The sequence below is a fragment of the Lithobates pipiens genome, unplaced genomic scaffold (assembly GCF_037356315.1).
Source record: "Lithobates pipiens isolate NorthernLeopardFrog02 unplaced genomic scaffold, aLitPip1_a1.2 Scaffold_16, whole genome shotgun sequence".
Lineage (NCBI taxonomy): Eukaryota > Metazoa > Chordata > Amphibia > Anura > Ranidae > Lithobates > Lithobates pipiens.
Genome location: NW_027507748.1, coordinates 5,618,516 through 5,636,374, shown reverse-complemented (window position 1 = coordinate 5,636,374; position 17,859 = coordinate 5,618,516). Strand labels below are relative to the sequence as shown.

The following is a 17,859-nucleotide window of genomic DNA, read 5'->3' as shown; positions in this document are numbered from 1 at the left end:
TTGAAGGGAGTAGGGGTATACATACTCCTGTTTTTGTTTCTATTCCTTCTATATGCCTTGATGAGGCGCTCCTGTTGCCTGATTGGACGCGTGACCAGAGCCCGAGCAGATGACCACATCTTCCTCGATGAGAAACCCCGAAGGCCAACCCACGTACAAGTCACAGAGGATCTCAGACCGACCAGCGATTACTACAGCTCACCATGTCATCCCTCCTGAGGAACTGAGTCTACATGTCAAGCCGTGTTTTCCTTTTTATGGACTCATATGGACTGTAAGGACTGATTTATTTCCAGGTGTAAGAAGACGATCAATTTTTTAATCGAGGGATACATGAGAGCATATGACAAAGAGGACGAACTGCTGTGGAAAATTTTATGAAGATGTATTTTAATGTATTGTCATAAGAGTCTCCCAGTGGTAGCGCTCCTGCAGGTCGCTCTAAAGTGCTGACTGGGGCAGACTGACGCTGGGTGAGATCCGTTATGTAGTGGAGAACTTCCTGGGATTGGAGAGAGGTGTTTGCAGAGTGGAGATGTGTCCGCCAGCGAAAGGGCCCCTGTACATTACCCCCAGGCACAATATTTAAAGGAATATTTCATTTTTATACATTTTATTAAAATCACTGCTCCTGAAAAACTTCAGTTTCAAAAACTTTTTTTTTTTTTTGCATTAATACATTACATTAATACCCGGGTCCCTAAACACTTTTTTTGGCAATAACTTGCATATAAGCCTTTGAAATGAGCACTTGGATTTTTCATCTTCGTGTCCCATAGACTTTAACGGTGTCCGAACCAATTGTTTGTCTGTTCACAAGTTCTGGTGTGAACCAAAGCGGGGGATGTGTTCAGCTCATCCCTACTGCACATTTCAAAGAAGTGATCCAGTGGGCCATTAATGAGAAAGAATGTTCTACCTACTGACTTTTCTTGTCTGTGGTCATGTGGACCCCCTGCAGATGACCACATGATCCAGAAACATGGAAAAATGATCTTCCATGTGATGGTGAAGGATAGCAATGGCCTTATGGGTTGGAAAACTGCCCCTGTGGTAAAACAAAAGCCACAAATTGATGGAAAAGATCTATATCCACCAGATGAAATGGCAGAAGCTGTAAAGCCAGCAATTTTACCAAGCTGGTATTGAGATGATGGGTATGAGGTTAGCTAGAGGTGTACTTTTCCATTTGTTCGAGTAGCTGGGACATAGAAACCTGCCTGCTCAATACTGGAGATGGCAGGGCATTGATGGCTGAATCTGAGCATGGTTGTAGCCTATACTTGCCCCCCCCCCTTCATGTACTGATACTGAGCCCCCCCCCCCAGGAAGTGCTGTAAGGAAAACCTCTGACACTCCTTGAAATACTTTCATCCCTATTGTTTGAGGTTGATGATAGTTAATCTTGTATAGGAGGAGGGGTGGAAATGGAGGAGCTTGAAGTAGCAGAAGAGTAGAGTGGTTCTTTTACTCTCTATCACAAGTCTTTGTAAGTTGCAATCAGGACAACATTTGGATACTTTACTCATCTCTCTTCTCCTAGTAGAGATTGTGGTCTCCTCAGGTCAGTCAAAGCTCTTCATCTTTGTTAGTGATTGTCAGGAAGGTGGGGGGATTATCAGGGTGGTATACCAATGAGTCCTAGGGGAAGGAAATGAGATGGAAAGGAGGTGGAACTGAACCAGAAGTCGGTATTATTGGTATAAGAATATTTTATTGAGAATACACAAGAAAAAAATAATACGTATGTTAATCAATAATAAAGATCTACTGTATCTTCTAAGGTGGTTGTCAGATAAAAAGAAACAAAAGCTGCATTTAAAAAATAATATATTGTATATAGAAAGTAAAAAAGCAGCTGTTGAATAATACGACTAAGCACAAATAAAATCAGAAAACATTCAGATACAGCCACCAATGGTCACCAATCCTTCAAGTCACTTGTCAACTTTGAGCCGGAGGCTTAAGCTGGCCCTAGATGGCTCCCATTTCTACCAATACCTGCTGAATCAGCTGAAATTGGAGAAGTTGGTGGCCCTGTAAGTTTCCCCAGTTGGAGTTCTTTACATACGGTGTGCTTTGTTCTCATACAATTTCCAGGCTGACAATCTGGGGAGACGTTTCAATTCCTGTCATTATAGTAAGTTGGTTCCATTTCCATCTCCATCTGATCCCTTCTCCTTGTCTTCCTCTCACTCCGATTCTTCTCATCCTTCATCTTCCTCAGGTCATTGACTATAAAGATGAGGAGAACAGTGTAGAGGACAAAGACCGCAATGGGGGACAGGAGGTGACGTATCCCAGGCCAAACTTCTCCTAAATGGAGATAATGGGGTACAATGAGAGAGTTGTACAGAATAGTAAATATTAGATATGAAATCCAGTCAGATCTTCAGTACAGCAGTGTCAGTATAACAGGACAGAACACAATATTATAGGGCTGCACCATCTTTAATGCATCTTTTAGGGTGCGCCCCCAAATCTCTGTTAGTATAACAGGACAGTCACACTGGTAACAGGGCAGAGATTCTGATTGTCTTGATAAGGACATAGCCGGCCATTTAATAACTCGTCCAGTAAACATGGAGGATAGAAGAAGGTCAGATTATCATCACACAATGACAGCGGGCCGAGTGAGGACATGACTATGTGAGAGAGTCACCAGCCATTGTTCTATGGTTAACCAGTTGGCTCCGAGCGGCCGCATATTTGCATGCAATAGTGCCAGCAGTGCTGTACTGAGAGCGCGTGCCGTGCACGCTCCCGGTACAGTAACCGGCAGACACAGAAAATTCACAAACGCTCATTGCAATCGGAAGTCTTCCGATCATGTGGCCAATCACAGTGGTCACATGGCCAAAAGCCCTGCCCCCACCTACCAGAATAGCAAACCCCAGTGATAGCTAGCACCAAGGGGTTAAACTTTATAAACCTTAGCAGGGTCCCATATACAGCATGTGGGTTATGTTTTTATTGGGTTTTCTGATACCATGGTGTGTTCTTTCCTTTAGTTTACTATATAAGGTGTTTTTTGACTATATGGCTGTGTGTTAATTGTATAGAATTATTGTTAGATAAGTGATATGTTTTTGTTCTAGGTTCCCAGTGGCAGTCTGTCCAGCTGTGTTTTCATATTTCTTTTGGATTACACCAGTGGCGGCCTATATATAGGGGGCACGTGGGAATCGACACCCCCCCCCCCCCCTGCAGGCAGTCACAAAAAAAATGTTTTTATTTAAAACTGGCCCTTAAAAAAAAATACAACAAAAATGTCCTTAAATGCAATGTGTTCAGACGCTGAACACAGTGCGCTTATGAGAAGCACCATGTTTATGCAATTACGAGATTGCAGACACGGCATTTCATTTGTGGGCTTTTCTCTCACCTTTCCGAAGAGCCGAGTAGCTTCCGCCCGGCGCTCGTAGTATCTATTACTACGGCTGGTTGGTTTGATTCACATCTGAGTTAGATGTCACTTCCTGTTTTCTCTCTTCCATTGCACCCGGGAGAGAGAAAACCGGAAGTATGAGAGCGGACTCCTCCATCACCACTGTCAGTGTGAAGGAGACACCACAGCAAGGTAAGTACAAGAAGGGGGGTTTAAAGAGGACACAGCTTTGGACACAGGATGCATTTAATGGGACACAGGATTCATTTGGACAGAGGCTGCGTTTGATGGGACACAGGCTGCCTTTGATGGGACACAGGCTGCGTTTGATGGGACACAGGCTGCGTTTGATGGGACACAGGCTGCGTTTGATGGGACACAGGCTGCTTTTGATGGGGCACAGTCTGCATCTAAGGAGGGACTCTGCTGGGGGCACCTGATGACATCTGGTGGGAGGCGACGTGGCTAGTGACACGCACAGGGCTCCCACTGATTCTGCATTATGGTGAGTTGAATGATTTCCCTTTATGTTACAATATAATAATAGAAATAATGCGCTTCAATCATCCTGACACCATAACAACCATGGTGCCGGGATGATTGAAGTGCTAACACCAGGTGTTTGGAGTATCTTTATCTGATGATTGTTAAACGTTCTAGAATACACATTTCTAGTGTTGTATATGATCTGGGCCTGCTGTCCCTCCATCCCTCTCTCCCTTAATCCCTCGTTCATCTCAGACGCTAACCATACCACCTTAGAGCCACACCCACTATTTTACTGAAACCACACCCATTTTCACCAAGTGGGAGGGGTCAAAAAGGAAGGGCAGGGTCTGGCGTCCCCATCCTAAAACTTCACAAACCACCACTGGATTACACAATTTTGTAAATACCGGAGACTCCAGAGTGAAAAGCATAATTGGTGGCCCCTTTATTTTCAGTTATGTGAGCTAAAGATGAATAGAATCCCCAACCATGTAAACACTGGAGAGGGGGATAGTTAAAAAAACATTCTCACCATGGGAGGGTGCCTTGTCAGCAGGGACAACCCTAGCAAACCACCTTATCAAGATGTTAATGAGGACAACAGTCTCTTCCCTGGCTTAGTGGTTGTGGAGGTCTGCAGGCAGGAGGCTTATTCACATTTAGAAGCCCCCAATAAATTTGGGGGGCACCCAGATAACACCCACCCTCTTTGTGAATAAGTAAGGGGTGATACCCTACTCAATAACAAACACATTGTAGAATGTACTGACACCTCTGGTGGATAACAGCTGATATATACAAAGGGGCGGGTGTTCTGGGTGATATCATTTACCATATATGGATATGACCATATTTGGTCAATGTCATCATGGGATCTCAGCTATTCCTGGGATCTGACAGATTTAATCTATAATGGGTTAAATAAGAGTTAATAGATGGGACTCAGGAGGGACAGGACACACGTCACTGACCTGGACAAGCATCTTGTGTCTGATTGGTGGATCTCTCACTTATGTTGTTCTTTGCTGAACATCTGATATTCCAGGAATGGGGCGGTGGCACAGGAGGCACAGTGACACGGACTGTCCGCTCTGAACTGGTGACATCATATACCTCCAATCCTCCACTCACAGTCAGGTATATGGAGGGGTCAGTCCCGTTCTCCACCCAGCAGGAGATCTCAGCGCTGCCATTCTGGAGACACCTCACATCCAGGACTGGATCTGATACCGGAACTGAGAGACACAGAGATGGGGAGATCTGTAACATTGTACTATAATGAAATATGATTTCCCCTGTAATACCCCGTCCACCCCAATCCATTACAGTCATAAAAAGTCACAGAATTCCTGAAATATCTTTGCTGCAGAAACTTTTATTCCCAGATCCTAAAGGGGCCAATTGTGTGACTGGGATTTCTAGGCTTTGGTTGATCTCTACAGGAGGGGACCAGCAACCAATAAAAATGTACTCTTTCCTGGGGGGCGTGGCCGGCCATGGAGCAAGATGGCTGCTTAACCACCCAGCTCTGCTCAGTCCCAGGAAAAACAGCAGTTCCCATCACTTACCAGCAGCAGCTCCCTCTCCCTGATACACCGGAGGGGAGCCCTCATCCTCAGCGACTGGACAATATGTCCAAGAAGAAATACCTCAGCATCCACAAGCCGTGCCGCCTCACCGATTATTTCCCACAGCCGGCCATGCAATCATCCAAAGATGGCGCTGACGCGGCACTTCATGATTCCTCATAGGACACAGGCGTCATGCAAGGACCTGCAGACACATCGGAGCCCATGGGAAGTCTCACATCAGAGCCTACCTCTCCCCAGCAATCACCTTCAGATAGAGGTAAGCGGACTGCACTGTCCCCAGCACTTTCCCCTGCTAAGGAACCTCTGCTAAAGAAGCAGCACTGGGATGTCCAGACACACACAAACCCTGAGGAAATCCCTCAGACTCCCTAGCAGCCCTCCCTGCCAGTAACCAGCCAGCATCTGAGCACACACTAAAGCTCATTCTGCTTTCTCTGCAAAGAGACTTTCGGAACTGCGCTCCTTTATTTCTGTATAAATAAAACATAGATGCGCGTCCAAAAATGATACCAATATGTGCAAACCCAAACAAATACATTTACAACTCCTATACAAACAGTTTTGTTCAAACAAAACAAGGAAAAAGCAACAAGGTAAATATTCATACATTTAAACCCGTGCTGAACCAATTCCGCCCTAGCCTCCTTTCCCTGTGGATGCCTATTACGGAGAAATGCAGCGTCAGGCGGAGCTAGTAGACAGGACGTCACATCCCACCACCCACCAGTCAGCTGGCGTGAGCCGCGGCTGTGTCTTTCGCTTGAAAGTACCTGCTCGTTGTTTTTACTTGGTGGTGCAGAGTTTGTATCTTTTTGAAAAATAAAGAAACTTAGATTTTTTAAAAAATCCACTGCACTATGAAACCCTCTTTTTATATTTTATGACTCACCTTTCTGAAAGTCCTTACTCTTAAATGCGGGTTCCACGGAACAGATTAGAGTCTGGACCTACCAGTGGAGGAGAGGATCCAAAGGGAAGGAGGTTTGAATTTGCCACTCTTGCCTGAATGATCCCTCCTGTCTGTACCTGTCTGGTCTCTGTAATAGAGATCCTACGGTTCTGGTAAGCAGCCACCTGGCATTTTATTATTCCGTGGATACCGGGTGGGACTGTATTGTGAGAAGAACTTCAGGTTTGGATCTCACGGCTAAATATCTACCATTTGGACTATTTGTGAACACCTTATTGACTTTTTTCCTTTAGTACGCTGTTGGTTCAGCACGGGTTTAAATTTATGAATATTGCATCTATTTTTTATTTATACATACCTTCAAAGTTGAATATTCAGTTTTTTTTTTAGATTGCAGCACCTTCATTTATATATCACTTATCAGTATTTAGTATTTTTATATATACTTATTTTCACCAATCCATATTGGGGTTAGCGCGGATTTTCGACATTACGCTCCTCTATTTCTACCTTACACAAAAGAAATCGGGTAGAGGAGCGCACGACCGACCTGGAAAAAGTGGTGACAAAACATACCTCAGTTTTTAACGAAATGGCGGATGCCTATGACCATCACACTGAAGAAATATGATTCTTCCAAGTGATAGTGGCTGATTTAGAGGATCGCTCCAGGAGGAATAATATCAAATTTAGGGGCATACCACTATCTGTGTATGGAGAGATAGTATCATTTAGATTAACCACTTGCTGACCGCCTCACGCAGATATACTGCAGCAGAATGGCATGGGCAGTCAGAGTAACGTATGGGTACGTTACTCCCCTCCCACGGGCAGGGGCACAATCACACCCCCTGGTGCGCGAGGCAGTCGGCATTGTTACAGGAGTGATCCATGCTGAGGGGGAGGCCACGATTCATGGTCACCCCCTCGCGATCACTCCTGACAAATAAAAAGCTTCCTCTGCTTCTGAAATGTAAACAGAAGCAGAGGAAGTGATGTCATCTCGCCTCATGCAGCCTTTTCATTCCGGCACCCGAGGATAGAAGACATCAATGTGAGTTTGCACCAACACTACACTAACACTAGTACACATAGGCACATAACCCCCCGATCACCCCCCTGCACCCCCTGTCAGTAGTATAGTGTCTGAACGGATCGATATCTGATCAGGCCTACATTAGCGTCCCCAGCAGTTTAGGGTTCCCAAAAACGCAGCGTTAGCAGGATCAGCCCAGATACCTGCTGGCACCTGCATTTTGCCCCTCCGCCCAGCCCAGCCCACCCAAGTGCAGTATCGATCGATCACTGTCACTTAAAAAACACTAAACATATAACTGCAGCGTTCGCAGAGTCAGGCCTGATCCCTGCCATCGCTAACAGTTTTTTTGTTAGCGTTTGATACGGTTGCTGATAGCTTATGCCCCGTACACACGAGCGGACTTTTCAACATCCAAAGTCCGACAGACTGATTCCGTCAGACTATTCGATTGTGTGTGGGCTGCAACAGACTTTTGATTTGCCAAAGTCTGAAGGACTTTAGAATATGGAACATGCTTCAAATTTTTCCAAGGGAACTCTGCCGGACCCAGTCCCTTCGAAAAATTCACTCGTGTGTGTGCTATTCCGACGGACTAAAACCGACGCTAGGGCAGCTATTGGCTACTGGCTATGAACTTCCTTATTTGAGTCCAGTCGTATGTCATCACGTTCGAATCCGTCGGAGTTTAGTGTGATTGTGTGTGGCCAAGTCCGCTCAGTCGAAAAGTCCATCAGAACTCTGTCGGAACTCCAGCAGAACTCCAGCAGAACTCCTTCGGAAGTCTGTCGGACATAAGTCCTCTCGTGTGTACGGGGCTTTAGGAGCTTTTTTACCTGTGAGTCTCACTACCAGTAAATTTAGAGCCCAAAATGGCAAATCGAAGGTACAGTAGTGAAGAGATCTACACATTTCTGAGCATGACAGATAGTGAAGAGGAAGTCACTCATCTGTCAGATTCAGGCTCAGAATACGATCCTGTAGAAGACGTAGAAGCTGCTCCATGACAGATAGCTCTGATGATGGAGTTGTGGTCCCTGCCAAGGTCTGGCGTACCAGACCCCGGTCTTCTGCTGTCTTTGAGGTGCAAGAACCGCAGGTCCCTCATATGGAGCAGAGAAGTACTAGTGCCTCTATTCCAGTGGAAACAGTTGATTATACATTACTTGATTTGTATTCGCTGTTTTTCACCGAAGATCTCTATAGATCTATTGTGGACAAAAGCAATTTGTATGCTGGTCAATACATTGCCACTAATCCCCAGTCCTCCCTTGCCAGAGATTGCAAACCAATTAGGCGGTGTACACACGGGCGGACTGTCTGCCGAAACTAAGTTCGTCAAACAGTCCGCTCAAACTTTTGAATGAACGAACTTGCCCACACACGGCACTTTTTTTGAGCGGACTTAGTTCATTGTACTAAGTCCGCGCAACTTTTGAAATGAACGGACTCGCCCACACACGAGGGAACAGTCCGCTCATTTCGAGCGCGTGTCAAGGTAGGCGGGGCCCGCGCCGGAGACGTCGCGGGCTCCGGCGCCTGGAATGGACTTAAAGGGGAACCCCAACGCCGAAAAAAATCGGCGTGGGGGTCCCCCCAAAGTCCACAACAGACCCTTGTCCGAGCACGCTACCCGGCCGGCCAGGAAAGGGGGGCGAGCGAGCGCGGACCCCCCCTCCTGAGCCGTACCAGGCCGCGTGCCCTCAACATGGGGGGTGCCTTGGGGAAGGGGGGGCCGCGCGGCCCCCCCACCCCAAAGCACCTTGTCCCCATGTTGATGAGGACAAGGGCCTCTTCCCGACAACCCTGGCCGTTGGTTGTCGGGGTCTGCAGGCGGGGGGCTTATCGGAATCCGGGAGCCCCCTTTAATAAGGGGGCCCCCGGATACCGGCCCCCCACCCTATGTGAATGAGTATGGGGTACAATGTACCCCTACCCATTCACCTGTAAAATAAAAGTACCCAAAAAAACCACAACACACGAGATAAAATATTTTATTGCACAGCTCCGGGGGTCTTCCGTCTTCGGGGGTCTTGTCCCCCTCTTCGGTTCTTCTGCCGGGCCACCGCGCCTTCTTATAGCTCTTTTACAGGCGGTGGCCCGGTCTTCTGTCGCCGCCTTCCGTTCTTCTGCCGGGCCACCGCGCCTTCTTATAGCTCTTTTAGAGGCGGTGGCCCGGTCTTCTGTCGCCGCTGTCGCCTTCCGGTCGCCTTCCGTTCTTCTTCTTCTTCTTCTTCTCCAGGAGATGTTGACACGTCGCTCTCTCCGGCCGGAATGCCAGAGCCGCACTGCGCGGCCACTTATATAGTGACAATGGGGCGGTGTCACATGGTATATGTCACATGGGTTGGTCACATGGTGACCCCGCCCCCTTACGATGTCATAGTCCCCATGTGACATCAACCCATGTGACCAACCCATGTGACATATACCATGTGACACCGCCCCATTGTCACTATATAAGTGGCTGCGCAGCGCGGCTCTGGCATTCCGGCCGGAGAGAGCGACGTGTCAACATCTCCTGGAGAAGAAGAAGAAGAAGAAGAAGAAGAAGAAGAAGAACGGAAGGCGGCGACGACGGCGACAGCGGTGACAGAAGACCGGGCCACCGCCTCTAAAAGAGCTATAAGAAGGCGCGGTGGCCCGGCAGAAGAACGGAAGGCGGCGACAGAAGACCGGGCCACCGCCTGTAAAAGAGCTATAAGAAGGCGCGGTGGCCCGGCAGAAGAACCGAAGAGGGGGACAAGACCCCCGAAGACGGAAGACCCCCCGAGCTGTGCAATAAAATATTTTATCTCGTGTGTTGTGTTTTTTTTGGGGTACTTTTAATTTTACAGGTGAATGGGTAGGGGTACATTGTACCCCATACTCATTCACATAGGGTGGGGGGCCGGTATCCGGGGGCCCCCTTATTAAAGGGGGCTCCCGGATTCCGATAAGCCCCCCGCCCGCAGACCCCGACAACCAACGGCCAGGGTTGTCGGGAAGAGGCCCTTGTCCTCATCAACATGGGGACAAGGTGCTTTGGGGTGGGGGGGCCGCGAGGCCCCCCCTTCCCCAAGGCACCCCCCATGTTGAGGGCACGCGGCCTGGTACGGCTCAGGAGGGGGGGCGCGCTCGCTCGCCCCCCTTTCCTGGCCAGCCGGGTAGCGTGCTCGGACAAGGGTCTGTTGTGGACTTTGGGGGGACCCCCACGCCGATTTTTTTCGGCGTTGGGGTTCCCCTTTAAGTCCATTCCAGGCGGCGGAGCCTGCGACGTCTCCGTCGCGGGCCCCGCCTACCTTGAGACGCGCTCGAAATGAGCAGACTTTTCTCCGGGCGGGAACAGTCCGCTCATTTCGAAAGTACAGTGGACTGGCCCACACACGGGCGGACTGTCCGCTGAAACAAAGTTTCAGCGGACAGTTTTTCGGGATTTCCGAAAAACTTTGTTCGTCAAACAGTCCGCTGAAACTGTCCGCTGAAACTGTCCGCTGAAGCCCACACACGAGCGGACTGTCCGCTGAAACACTGTTCAGCGGACAAAGTTGAGCGAACAGTCCGCCCGTGTGTACGCGGCCTTACAGTTTCCAAATTTAAGACCTTTCTGGGCATATCCCTTGACATGGGCATAGTTAAAATGAGTATGTTGCGGTCATATTGGTCCACTGACCCAATTCACCATATGCCCGTGTTCTCTGCCTCCATGACCAGGGCACAATACGAGCAGATCTTGCAGTTCATGCACTTCAACAAAATTGAACTCTGTCATCCTCGTGGTGACATACTGAGCACAGCAGGGGTACAGCCCCAGGAAGAAGTCAGCACAGGGATGGTGGGAGCCCCTTACAATGAGCACATGGCTGCCATGCACAGCTGCTCCAGTTTTTGCCTGCTCCAGTTTTGATCCCCCACACTGTACGGGGTCACCGGGATGTGCGGGGTCACTGGAAATTGTTTGGTGTTACCACGCATGTACTCTCTGCACATCCCCAGTGACCCCAAACAGTGTGAGGGATCTATCAAAACTGGAACAGGTGAAAACTGGACCAGCAGTGCATGGCAGACAATCCGCTTCTCTCTTTCATTTTCAAATCTTAACGGAACGAACTGAAGAGAAGCCGATTGGTTGCCATGGGCAACCGCTCCAGATTCTGTTCACTCCAATTTTAATCAATTTCCCTAAATGTCTTTTTATCTGTTCTAGCAGTCATATGTGTAAATTAGAAGAATGGTGGGGGTACATCAGGGCACATTGGAGCACATCAGGGCACATTGAGGCACATCAGTGCATATTGGAGCACATTGGGGCACATTGGGGCACATCAGGGCATATTGGGGAACATCAGGGCACATTGGGGAACATCAGGGCACAGCGTTTACCAGCCAGCATGCAGAGTAGCGCAGGAACTTCTGGTCCATCCCAGATGATGTCACAAGCAAAAAGGGGTAGATGAGAAGCGAGGGGAGGGATTGTGTGGAGGGACAGGGACCAACTAAGACCAAATAGCCATCTCTGCTGCAGACAGTCAGTTCAAGGAATGTTCAGAGTGAGGGAGGGGTACCCCAGCTTTGGCAAATTGATTTTCAAAAATGCTAACTGCTCCATTAGCTGGGGGGACAACTGGGATCTTTGGGGTGACAGGATGTTTCCCATCACAGAAAACATCTGCTCACTCTGGACACCTGTCGGAGGGCAGGACAGTAGCTCCTTGGCAATATCTCTGAGGGCAGGCCACTCCTCACTCTTCTCCTGCCAAAAAAACATTGGATCTGTGGTGGGGTACACTGGTGGAGCTGACAAATAGGACATGACAACCTCCTTTGCTGATATGGGTTTCTTGGGGTGCACTATGCTGAAGGTTCCCATTAGGGTGCCAAGTGCCTCAGCTAAGACAGAAGATGCTCCGCTGGCAGGAGCTCTGCTCACTTCTCTAGATGATGCATGGGAGAGGGGGTCTTCAATATCTTCTCCCTCCTTTTCCTTTTCTGCCGGCCTTACCATCTGCCTTTCCCTCTGACGCACCCTGTCGCTTAGTCTGTTCTGCCATGTTGTCAGAGCGCTACACTCACTGCACAGCAATTTTGCCCTTGATGCGAGGGTCACACATGGCAGCCAGCATCAGTTCTGGGCAAGAGGCGGTCAAATCTTGCGTGCACCTGCCCAAATCCATCAGAAATGTGTTTAGCAGAGCCAACACATCAGGTTGAGGGCCACCACCAGGCAAAGGTTCCTCAGCCAACTTGAACTGCTCCAATTTGCTCTGAAGGTGGTTGAAGAGTGGGAGCACATGACCAATGCTGGCATCCTCGCGGCTTAGGTGTTCTGTGACAGAGAGGAAAGGTTTGAGGACTGCCACAATCTTCCCAATTATGGCCCAGTCCTTCCTGCCTAAAGGTCTCTCTATGCCAATGTTATGATCACAGGCCATGGCATGGAGAGCCTTCTGCTGCTCAAGGATGCGTTCCAGCATTGCTAGGGTTGAATTCCACCTAGTCCCCACATCCTGTTTTAGGCAAAGTTCTGGAAGGCCTGCCTTCCTCTGTTCCACCCCGAGGAGGTGGCTGTCCCTCACACTCCGATGGAAGTGGCCAGCCATCTTCCCGACAAAAGTCCACCACTTTGGACAGCCTTCCATCGCCGCCAGAAATGGTCTCCACCAACAGAAAACTGTCAGTTACCACCTGGTGGAGAAGGTGGGCTGAGAAGCGCACCCCTACAAACCTGTCATCCCTTACAGCCCTAACCATGTTGCTGCCTCCATCAGTGACAACATAGCCAAACCGGTAGTTGCTGTCTGCCTGTCCAAACCATATAACATCCGCTTGAGTCACAGGAAATATTTTCCTATCCATCACAAGACATTGCCGATGCGCAGCCACTCTTGGCATTGGATCAGGAAGAGGAGGCAGCAACAACCGCCACTCAGCAGTCTGACGACAGTACCCAGATTAGCCCAAGGAGGAGGTTGGTCCCTGGTGTTGCTGCCTACTCCGAGATCTCGAATTATAGCGGTGGGGAAGGTGACGTTGATGATGACGTGTCAAGTGATGTCACGTGGGTGCCCACAAGAGAGGAAGAGGAGGGGAGTTCAGAGAGAGATATGGACCAGCAGATAGGGAGGAGAAGCAGGCAGAACTTAGATTGCACAGGGGGGACAAACCAGACTGCTAATGTATAAGGAGCGAGGCATCAACCATGTACGGTCACATCTGGCGCTCCCAGGACACACCGGCACATGGCTCCGCAGTGTGGGCTTTTTTTAACGTGTCCGCTGCTGACAATAGTGTTGCCATCTGCAGCCTTTACAATAAACGCATAAGTCGCGGTAAGCCCAGCACTCACCTAGGGACGACCGCCTTAAGAAGGCACATGAGCAGCCATCACCGATCCCAGTGGGAGCAACGGAACCCACAAAGCCACATAGTGTCAGTGCCAAGATACATCTGACCACAGACACGTGGTCTAGCAGACACGGGCAGAGAAGGTATATAACTTTTACTGCCCGCTGGGTGAACCTTCTGATGGCCGTCAAGCATGTAACCCGTGGTATCAGTGTAGATTTGGTTTCACCGCCACGGATTGCATGCAGGCCTGGCTCTTATTCTCCTCCTCCATCCTCCTACCTCTCCTCCTCGGCTGACTCCTCCTTTTCCGCTGCTAGCGTCTCTTCCGCTGCGCCGCCCAAGCTCCCCAGAACCTATTCGACATGCCAGGTTAGACGTTGCCATGCCGTGCCTGTGTTGTGCCTGGAAGCCAAGAGCCACACTGCCCCGGCACTCCTTTCAGCTTTGCGTTCACAGACAGATCAGTGGCTAACACCGCTCAATTTGACAGTTGGTAAAGTGGTGTGTGACAACGGTGCCAATCTGCTTAGCGCATTGAAACAGGGCAAAATTACACACGTGCCATGCATGGCACACGTCTTAAACTTGGTCGTGCAGCGATTCGTGGTCAAATACCCTAGGGTCCAGGACATCTTGCGGCATACAAGGAAAATCTCGGCCCATTTCAGAAGAAATTACACGGCCATGGCTCGCCTTGCTGACATTCAGCGGCGGCACAATCTGCAGGTCAGACGTCTTACTTGCGATTGCCCGACGCGATGGAACTCAACCTTCTATATGCTTGATAGGTTGCTCCAGCAGAAACGTGCAGTTAACAACTACCTTTACGAACTCTGCGGCAGAACAGGTTCTGGGGAGTCCCACACATGTGCTATCCCCGTACTCAGGAGAAGCAGCAGAATGCATTTTGGGGTGTGATTTCAAATATGCCCATGGCATGTGTGAGCAATATATCATTTAAATAAATGAAATGTGAAATAGTATATTAATTTAAACTCTATTACAATAGTGAAAAAAAAATGAATATAAGCTGTGCTTAAATAACACTTCAAAAGTGATATGGTGAATGTCTGTTTACACAGAACTACAACATAAACGAACTAAAATAATATCACAATAATCACCCCGTGCCAGTAGTAAAAAAAAATAACATAAAAATAACATAAATGTGTAAATGATAAAGTCCAAAAACTAATGCAATTGTTGATTAAGTGTAGAATTTCTCTAATTATCCACCACCCCCGAGTGTCAGTGATTCCTCTCCCATCAGATAAAACATTCACCAACTAGATATTCCTCACACTCTTGTGCTCGGCAAAAAAGACGAGATGGATGGATGGATTTTGAGGCGGACCCCACGCCATTTTTTAAAAATGTTGGCTCAGGGCTCCCCTTAATATCCATGCCAGACCTGAAGGGCCTGGTATGGAATTTAGGGGGACCCCCACGCATTTTTTTTTTTTGGTTCGGGGTTCCCCTGTGGGGAAATCCCCATGCTGTTTTTATCAATGAACTTTTATGTGTATTGACCGACAATGTGACCGACAATTCATTGTAGCTGCCAGTAGTTTTAAATGACTTTTTTGCATTGATACATGTCCCCGAGGGCAGGACCCTGGTCTCCAAACACTTTTTATGACAATACAATGCATATAAGCCTTTAAAATAAACACTTTTGATTTCTCCCATAGACTTTTAAAGGGTGTTCCGCGGCTTTTGAATTTGCCGTGAACACCCAAAATTTCTCCGGTGAACTGGCGAACAGCCAATGTTCAAGTGGAACATGAGTTCGACTCGAACATAAAGCTCATTCCTTGTTGCCAGTGTCCAGGGTTCCCTCCTAGGTAGGGGTGACAAGTCTAAAACCACCCAAGCTATCCTGCCTGAAAGCTATCAAAGCTGACAACAAATCATAGGTGTTGGAGGCATTGCCCACCCCGCAACTGCATGTATGCAATGGGCATGCTGTGGGGCGAGGGATACCTCCACTGCCCATTATTGGCTGTCAGCTTGGACAGCTTCTCTGTGCCCTCTAAGAATTCTTCACTCAGGGAAACCAACCCTGTGGCCCCATCCATGATACACCTCTGGGTGTGATCTATATGGGAAGGTAAAAGGCTCTGATGGAAGCTGATCATTCTGTCATGTTATGTATTTCCTGGATTGTAATTTTTATGTCTGGAATATTTTATCTCTCAGTAAAATCTTTAGTAGTAAATGCAGCCTGGAGACATTTCTCTCACTCACCTGCACAGGAGATGTTAATGGATCTACTTAGATTATTGATCTGATTGGTGACATCACAGTGAAAGATTCCAGAGACTGGAGGAGGAAGAGTTACCCGGCGGTGTGAGGAGACGGATCTTCTATCCAAACTCCAGGAATAACGCGGATCTGATCCTTTCACCGAACATTCAGCCTCTGCGCTCCCATCCGGGAGACAGGAGGAGGTCACAGTGATGTCAGAGAGGGGGACTGGGGGAGGAGAAATCACATTATGGGAAGATTAGAAAAGCAGAAATAAAGAAAAACAGAAATGAATGAAGTATACATAGATCCCAATTGTCCCTCATTTGTCCCTAATTTTGGTCTGATCTTTTTGTAGAATTCTCCTTTAAGGGGGTGTGGCAGGGGGTGTGTCCTATGGCCACATACTTTTGCTAATAGGTGTCCCTTATTCCCATCTTAAAAAGTTGATGTCTCCTCCACCATGTCTCCTCCTACGTTGCTCCTCAACTGTGTCTCCTCCACTACATCCTTCCATGTCAGATGTCAGGAACGTGTTACCAGCCATCAGGATAAGACCTGCTGTTATTTTCTGACAGAGACCATCCATAGACAAGGTCCTCCTTTCAGGCTCCATTTGGCTGAATGGTACGGCCACCTACCTGTATGCAGACCCTGAGATGGTGAGGAAGGTCTCTTGTACAGTTCCCATCTGAGAACCCCTGGATGGTGAGACAGAGTACCGGGATTTGGGCTGTCAGTATAAGACTAGGCAAATCTCACCTGAGACAGCCCTGGCCTGGGAAGTGATGGTGATTGGCCAGCTAATCACTGATCACCTTTAAAACACCTGTGTGAAAACACCACCAGTGCTTGTGGTAGCATACCTACCTTTGTGTGTTTGACCCAGCTGATATCTTCTCTGATCTACTTGTGTATGACCCGGCTTGTTCTGACCCGGATCTTCCTTGCTGCTGATTCCGTACCATTGGAATTTGGATTGTCACACTGACCAACTTAAAAGGCAGTTACATTTTTAACGCCCGGTAAGTCTGGGGTTGCAGGAGCTCCCCCTCAAGAAGGGGGGTAATGTCAGTACCAGGGCTGTCCCTTTAAGACTGAGCAAATCTCACCTTAGACAACCCTGTCTGGTAAGTGATAGTGATTGGCTCAGCTGTTCCTGTTATAAAAGAACACTGTGGGGGAGACACGTTGGAGGAAACAAGGTGTAGGAGACATGGTGATGGAGAACTGATAAAGGAACATGGTGGAGGAGACAAAGGCAGAGAGACACATTTCTGGAACCTGGTGGAAGGAGACATGATGGAGGAGACACAATGGAGGAGACATGGTGGTAAAGGATGTGATGGAGAGGACATGATGCAGGAGACATGATGGAGGATTCTCATTGGAGGAGACATAGTGGTAAAGGATATGTGGTGTAGAGGACACAGTGGAGGAGACATAGCGGTAAAGGATATGTGGTGGAGAGGACATGATGCAGGAGGCATGATGGGGGAGACATAGTGGAGGGAACATGGTGGAGGAGAAGCAGTGTAGGGGGCACAATGAAGGAGACAAGGTGGAGAAGACACTGTAGAGGAGACATGATGGAGGGAACATTGTAGAGAAGACATGATGGGGTAAACACGGTGGAGGAGACATAATGGAGAAGACACGATGGAGGAACATGGTTGAAGAGACAACCTGAAGGAGACATGAAGGAGAAGACACAGTGGAGAAGATGTGGTAGAGGAGATATGTTGGAGGGGACATGGTTGAGGTGATAATGTGGAGGGGACATGGTGGAGGAGACCTGATGGAGGAAACACAGTGGAGGGGACATTGTGGAGGAGATATGGTGAGGGAAACGGGGGTGGGGGAGACATGA

At 48.4% G+C, this 17,859-nt stretch overlaps 1 protein-coding gene across 2 annotated transcripts in view; it reads right to left on the bottom strand.

Annotated features, from left to right (window-relative positions):
* Positions 1-1,694: 1,694 nt before the first annotated feature.
* The window catches only part of LOC143981558 (uncharacterized), an 80,510-nt gene continuing 64,345 nt past the window's right edge, over positions 1,695-17,859 (bottom strand). The window contains exon 4 of one of the 2 annotated variants that reach the window (XM_077479503.1): positions 1,695-2,316. In XM_077479503.1, the coding sequence (XP_077335629.1) occupies positions 2,123-2,316 (194 nt within the window). In that variant the 3' untranslated portion in view covers positions 1,695-2,122. Of the gene's footprint in view, positions 2,317-15,694; positions 16,218-17,859 lie in introns of those variants that run through there. The other variant, XM_077479502.1, reaches the window with a different exon arrangement.